The 7,497-nt window shown below is 32.7% G+C and overlaps 2 protein-coding genes across 3 annotated transcripts; one reads left to right on the forward strand and one right to left on the reverse strand.

Moving 5' to 3' along the window:
* The first annotated feature begins 629 nt into the window (after positions 1-629).
* LOC126660404 (tetraspanin-3-like) lies at positions 630-4,405 on the forward strand. The gene is made up of 2 exons (XM_050353887.2): positions 630-1,284; positions 3,837-4,405. The coding sequence occupies exons 1-2, from the start codon at positions 775-777 to the stop codon at positions 4,176-4,178; spliced, it is 852 nt and encodes a 283-aa protein (XP_050209844.1). The 5' UTR covers positions 630-774; the 3' UTR covers positions 4,179-4,405.
* A 193-nt stretch (positions 4,406-4,598) lies between these two features.
* Positions 4,599-6,217, reverse strand: LOC126660411 (tRNA-splicing endonuclease subunit Sen2-1-like). Of its 2 annotated transcripts, none has more exons than XM_050353901.2 (2): positions 6,011-6,217; positions 4,599-5,520 (listed from the first exon to the last, which is right to left on the reverse strand). In XM_050353901.2, exon 2 carries the CDS (start codon positions 5,509-5,511, stop codon positions 4,768-4,770), a length of 744 nt encoding a protein of 247 aa, XP_050209858.1. In that variant the 5' UTR covers positions 5,512-5,520; positions 6,011-6,217; the 3' UTR covers positions 4,599-4,767. The 2 variants fall into 2 exon arrangements, with proteins under 2 accessions (XP_050209858.1, XP_050209867.1); XM_050353910.2 differs by having other exon boundaries at positions 5,781-6,217.
* Positions 6,218-7,497: the final 1,280 nt, after the last annotated feature.

Genomic DNA, 7,497 nt, shown 5'->3' on the forward strand with positions numbered 1-7,497 from the left:
ATTTACAAAAATCTTGGAAAAGGAACTTGAAAATGCCGTTAATGAGATTAATTGGTCTGAAATCTTTTATGTTTGTAACCCCTTTCAATTTCAGAATAAGAGTCAAAAATGCCGTGTTCAAACCCGTAGGGAAATAGCCCGATGAATAAAAAATCTTAAAGAAGGCGGATAATATCTGCTTGAATAATATTCCAGAATTGCTTGTAAAAGAAGGAATTAAAACCGTCCGGTCCCGGTGCTTTATTTTCATCACTGTGCATCACCACTTCTCTTAATTCCTTCAAACCAAATTCTGAAGTTAAAGTGAGGTTCTGGGCATCCGATAGCATATTAAAGCTAAGAGAACCAAGAGAGAACGGAACCTAAGCTCCCTTACGATATAAGCCTTTGTAGTAGGCATTGACGTTTGATTTAGTTTCTGCTGGAATCGAGTAACAAACGCCATCAATAAAATTTGTTTGTAATTGAAAGTATTCTCTGCGAATACATTTTTATATATGTTATAGGTTTATATATTTTTTAAAGTTTATATTAATTCAAAATAAAAGAATTTTTTTATCTTATTGTTTCTTGATTCCTGAGTATAATGAATTCACCACCTTAGAGTCAAAATATAATTGAGAAAAAGAAAAGAAAAACAAATCACTCACATCAACCTCTCTACTCATAATAAGTAGACTCATAAAATACACTCACAAGCCCTTATCAACCACCAAACCATCCTTAATAACTCTCTAAAAATCAAGAAAAACAACCCAAAAAATCTCAAGAAAAATGAGAACTACAAATCACTTGATCGGTTTACTAAACTTCATAACATTCCTACTCTCAATCCCCATCCTAGGCGGTGGAATATGGCTAAGCAGCCGAGCCAACAACACCGACTGTTTAAAATTCTTACAGTGGCCGCTAATAGTCATCGGAATAGCCATCATGGTCGTTTCTTTAGCTGGCTTCGCCGGCGCGTGCTATAGAAACACTTTGTTGATGTGGGTTTATCTTTTCGTTATGTTCTTCATCATCGCTGCACTTATAGGGTTCATTATCTTTGCCTATGCCGTCACCGATAAAGGGTCCGGCCGGCAGGTCAATAGAGGCTATTTGGATTATTATTTGCAGGATTATTCCGGCTGGTTGGAGGAACGAGTGGCGAGTGATAGTTACTGGGGGAAGATTAGTTCTTGTGTTAGAGACTCTAAAGTCTGTGGTAAGATGAGTGTTAATTTTAACGGTGTGCCGGAAACTGCTGACATGTTTTATAGGCGGAAGCTTAATCCTATTCAGGTATGTTTTAAACTATCTTTTAAATAATTAAGAGCTTAAATTTTTTGATTATGATATCTAATTAGGTGTACACATGGTTCGGTTTTGTTCAACTTGGTCCCAATAAAAATATTTAAAATCAAATAATTTTACAAAAAATGAATGAAAATCAACCACATCAATTCGAATCATATAAATTTAATCTACAAAATTAATATACAGAAATATACTATATTAAACCAAAATTTAAAATTTATTTTATTATTCATTCACATTTAAATTAATTTTTCTTAATCATATTAAAACATTAATCTAGTTCGATTTTGCTAAGCCTATATGATATATCTAACTATAGCAATAGTTTAGTAAGAGGAGAAAGTTTTAGGTAGACCGAGTTTATCACGTCATCTGTAAACTAAGCTATTTATAATGCAACACCTCATTAAAATGATGACAATATCTTAATATCACCATTAAAATTTAAATGCATTTATTGCATAATTATTACGATAAAAATAAAATTGACCCATATTTTATTTTATTCACAAATCAAGCAAGAAATTATTGGTAGGAGGAGCCATGATGATGCATGTGAGAAGCGAGATGGGTACCTCTGTCCATAGCGGTATTCTTGGCATGAAAGCTGGCCCTTTCTTTAGATACTGACCCTATCCCACCGTTTCATGAAAAAAAATTAAATCACTATTATTACTATACAAATCTCAATTTTTAGACATTTTGTTGTGGTCCTTTGTTTATTAGTTTACATATTTCAAGATACATAACAAAATATTGGACCTAATGGTCGGTGCTCATATTGTCTTTTGCTTAGGAAATGCTTAAACAATGCAATTTTTTATTACAAAGAAGAAAGAAAATTGTATTCTACATTAGAAAAGTATTGATTTCATCATTACTTTCGGAGCAGTTTGAATCTAAAATTCTGAATTTAATTATAATATCTCGATTTGGAAAAAAAAAAAGGCGATACGCTTCTTTGTTTTGCATCAAGATTGAGTAATATATATTATTTGTCACCATCTTTTTTTACCTTGGGTACATGGATAAATTAGAATGTTCTGTTGGGTGAACTAAGTGGAGTTAGTTGGTTTGCTTTTTAATTTTATTCTTGAGGATTTCATAGCTTTTCTAGTGGAATAGATTCTGGATATTCAGTTAAGTTTTGCTTTTTCTTTTGTTTATTTGCCCAGTATATTGTTAATAGAGTTAGACAAGAATCATAAAGGTAGGAATATAAACTTTAGACTTTAGAATCCAATTTTTAGATTAAAGTTTTTCCTTAGTTTCTTGACTTTTTTTCTCACTTATCAAACATATTAAATAGCTGCAGATTTTTAATGATGTTCAAACTTTAGTGCCACCTCCCATGCTCATAAACACATGCTTCCAATAAATATCTTCCAAAAAAAAAACTATAATTTTTTTAATTTGACTAATAATAATAATTAATTGAAAGATCTAGGTCCCATATTCTTAACAATAATAGAGATTGGGTAAGCTATCAATAGAGAGTTTATCTCATAACTCAGCAAAAAATAACGAGACCGAGTCGGAAAGCTCTCATCCTGTAGATTTTAACACGCGGAATAATTTCCCCCTATTCGAATCCTTCCTGAACTTGCCAACAATAGCATATCGGTCTCTATCAAAAAATCAAAGCGCATAGTCTCTTGACGTTTTTCCCCTCCTTCTCGTCGGACTAGAAACCTCTAAGAATATCCGTTATTCATTTGTTGGTGTTTAGTAAAGGAAAAAGAGGCTAGAGAATAAGATTATAAGATACAAGATGTAATTAGATTTGTTGAAGTCAATGATACAATGTATTACTATATTATATGGTGCTATTGTTATGGCTATAATTAAGCTTTGCTTGGAATTGTGGGAAAATTCAACTTTTAAATGACTAGACAGCATATAGGTCATGGTAGCCTAATGGGTATGCATTAGGAAATGGGACAAGGAATGTGACTTCGCTTTGCTCAAAATAAACATAATCATTTGGACCCACCTCAATAATATTGATCATTATCATATCAAAATGACACTAACCATATCTTTTGTGCTTCCAAACACACAAACTAGTGATATTGTTTCTGTATTTCTCTTCTCTAAGAGCTTAACTTCTACATGAAGAATGCTAGCTGCAGACTGCAGTCACTAGTTATTGAACTCCGTATTCCGTAATCTGGGTGGGTAAATTGTTGCGCTACAATTACGGGTGTGCAAAAACCGAACCAAATCGAATAGTCAATCCGATCTGATAAATTTGGCTTTGGATTGACTTTTGCAATTATTATTTTTCAGTTTTTTGGTTCATAATCGAACCAAAAAAATATAGTTCGGGTTTAGTACAACTAAACGAAAAAATCAAACCAAACCAAAAAATCTAGCCAAACTGATTTGGTTTAGTTTGCTTTGATTTGAAATATTTTAAATTCTTGTAAATTTGGTTTGGTTTGGTTCAAATTGAATGCACATTTCTAATTACGTAATCCTACCACAATAGACACAGTTTCAGATTGTATATAAACATTCTCCTCTTTGTTGTGCAGTCCGGTTGCTGTAAGCCACCTACCGACTGTGGTTTCGCCTACGTGAACGAAACGATATGGACATATACAGGAGGGGCTGTTTACAATCCGGATTGCAATAAATGGAGCAACGATCAGGAGCTACTGTGTTATTCTTGTGATTCTTGCAAGGCTGGAGTACTAGGCAGCGTGAGAAAAAGCTGGAGAAAGGTGTCGGTTATTAACATCGTTATACTAATCATCCTAGTGATTGCCTATGTGGTTGGCTGTGCAGCATTCAGGAACAATCGTCGGATTGATAATGATGAACCGTATGGTCAAGCAAGGATGACCAAGTCACAACCCAGTAGAATCCATCTTTAAATTGTTGAAGTGAAATTTCAAGACGTATAATTTATGGTTTTGGTTTTATTTCCTAATTAGGATTGTATCATAACGACAAATATACTTAAATTTTGTTCCTTGTTTTGGAAAAAGTTGATGTATATGTTGCTGTCAGGCAGTGTGTTTCTACCCAGACTTATTTTGATGGAAACAAAATGAATAGTATTGTAATTAGAAGATTACGAAAAGGAGTTTTCTCTTCTATATTTATTTGTGCATGTAGATTTAATTGGCATCACTACTAGTAAAGCATGAAAAGAATCATATTACTCTCATAAGCAATTTCAGATCCATAAAAATTAATTATTATTACCAATCTAGTGAGTTCATATTGTATGATTGATCAAGTACTTATTGATAAAAAGTAAATATAACCTCTTCAAGAGAAAAATATTCTACTTAGAGAATGGCGGCCTCTATGAAGCATGGAAACCTTGAGGAAACTGTATTTTCTCGTTTTCGAAATGTTTTGGCAAAGCTGGTAAATTGAACTTCATAGATCAGACAATTAAATTATGAATACTTGCCAAATATCAATCAACAGATCAAGTAATCTCACGTAAGTAAGTTACAAACTTACTTGCTCCCTCTTTTCATTCATTGGTTGATCCTCCCGATTTTGCTCTAAACTCCATCTCGTAACTGTGCGCTCTTCAACAGAGTAACTTTCCAGGCATGACGGAGAGATAGCACCATGACCATTTTTATCGACGCTAAGAACTAACAATGTTTTGGCAACACTTCCACAAAGCCGGATGGTGCAATAAAAATCAGACCATACTCGTAACCTCCCATTTGCATTCGCATCATCTTCCGACAAAACAAGCACAGCATATTCGGAATGAACCAACGACGGATGATGACGATATGCAACAAAATCTACACCATATTGTGAGCCTGGCCTCACGACCCAATTTTTCATCCGAAGATGAGCATACGCCTTGTAAAAATCTGGGAAATTTTCCTTGTGGGATATCATATACTGCCATAGCGCTCGATCGTTTTTATGGCAGTTATTATCCCCGACAATCTTGATGCATTTTAGATTAAAACATAAGTAAAACGCTTCCTCTAAACCCAACTGAAACCATTGCTTATCCTTATCAGCTGTAATCACGGGGCGTCCGAAGCAAGCACGAGTAAGAAGCTTGGTCTGTTCTGATTCAACTGCAAGAAGCACACTGGAGCCTGAGAGTAGCCCACGAGCATCACACTGAATAAGAGAAGAACAAAGCTCTGAAACTGTGTTCGACATTGGTTCGGCTAGCGCTTTCGCTTTCGATCCCCTTCCTTTCCATCTCGGTCCGCCCATTAATTAGCTCTTCGAAAACAAAATTAAAGCAACCAAACAAACACAATGTGATTAGCAGTGCAGAATATAATAAGCATAAGAAGTAGTTGGAAAGAGCCATAACTTAATTTTATGTTGAGTTTTCATTGAGGCAAATTATCAAACAGTTAAAGGGTGCATTCAACTTATCACATGTAAGCTGTATAATCTAGTAATTTTTTACTCAAATTGAACTCGATTGTAAAGACCCAGGACAATCAATTGCAAGTAATATTTGACAAGTAGCATACCAGGAGAGACGAGGGCGTAGAAAGCGGGACAGAAAAAGTTTAAACTAAAATTGAACTAAACAAGGGACGAGAAGAAAAACATAAGAAATCAACGAAATCCCACATCGACTAGTATTAAGAATAGTGATTAGTCTATAATAGAATGCATAAACTCATCTGATCGCCGGTCTCAGTAGCATGAGCTTGTAACCGAGCGGGGCATTAAAATGGTTTGAGGTTGTGGGACTAACCTAGTGGGGGTGGTTTGACTTTGAAGGTGATATTGTGCGTCTTCTACCCTTAGAATTTAAGGGACCCCTATCCTCCATGGGTGGGTAGCAATATCAAACAATGGAATCAGTCCATAACATATGGACTATCTTCAGAGCTCGCACCCATCTCAGGCGCACGGCTAGGTCGGTTCTTCAAACTACAACCATTTTTTCTTTTCTATTTCGACTTAAGCCCCACTTGGTTAGTTTTTTTATATTTTCCAGAACATTAATCCCTTAAATTTATTCGTATACTTAACGAACCAAACTTGATCTTAAATTTATGATTATCTATACTATATATAAAAGCACGGATAGAGGACAGATAAATTTACTGAATAATCTTTTTCAGTTTATTACTAAATAAATATTTTATAATCATTAATTAATTATTTATTTAATTAATCACTATTGTAATTAAAATCCTAATTAGAATAGGTAGCTAAATTATCTACAAATTAATTTTTAGTATGTAAAAAATAACTAAATTGTCTCCAATTTAATAAAAATACCTATCTTTTAGTTTAATTGAACTACAAAATTAAAATACTGTATTTGGTCAATATATTATTATTTAAATTTCTATCTTATTATTTTTAAAGATATTATTAATAAAAGGGCTTAATTACTTAAAAACCACTCACCTTGAACTTTTTTTCGTTTATACCCTGACTTAGGAAAAAAATTCATTTATACCATGACGTATGTATTTATGTTTCACCTCTACCCCGAGGCACTAAATTAACCTCTTTTCATTAAAAAAAAGTTTAAAATAGTTCTTCATTTTTAACCTAAGCTAATTAGAGTTTAATTAGAAATGAATTTTTCTCTAAATGAAGGACTATTTTAAACTTTTTTTTAAATAAAAAAGAGGTTAATTTAGTGCTTCGGGGTAGAGGTGAAAGATAAACACATACGTCATGATATAAATGAATTTTTTCCTAGGTCAGGGTATAAACGAAAAAAAATTCAAGGTGGATGGTTTTTAAGTAATTAAGCCTTAATAAAGTTAAGTTAATTATTTAATTATGATTATTATAAAAACAAAAGAAAAATAAATTCAGCATGAAAAAAAAATTTAATAACCGAACATATTATATTTATTTTTACAAATGTTTTTAACTAATTTAATATTAATTATAAATAAAAAATTTGATATAATTATAATTACTAATATGTACATTGACGAGTTACGTTACGAGTCACGTGCATAGCACGTAATGCAAAATTAGTTTATTTAAATGAGCCGAACATGAACATGATGCTATTCAACTCGTATACATTCACAAGTAATTCATATGATATCATATATTACTTCTTAATTTAATACAAATATTTATAGCACACAAATAATATAATATTTTGAAATTATGATTGTTTTTTGATAGCTGTTAGTTTGGTTGGTCTTTAGAATTTTGGAATTCTCATATTATTGATGTTTTGAATAAATATTTGGCTTATTCTTT

This window comes from Mercurialis annua, linkage group LG1-X (assembly GCF_937616625.2).
Source record: "Mercurialis annua linkage group LG1-X, ddMerAnnu1.2, whole genome shotgun sequence".
In the NCBI taxonomy this organism is placed as follows: Eukaryota; Viridiplantae; Streptophyta; class Magnoliopsida; order Malpighiales; family Euphorbiaceae; genus Mercurialis; species Mercurialis annua.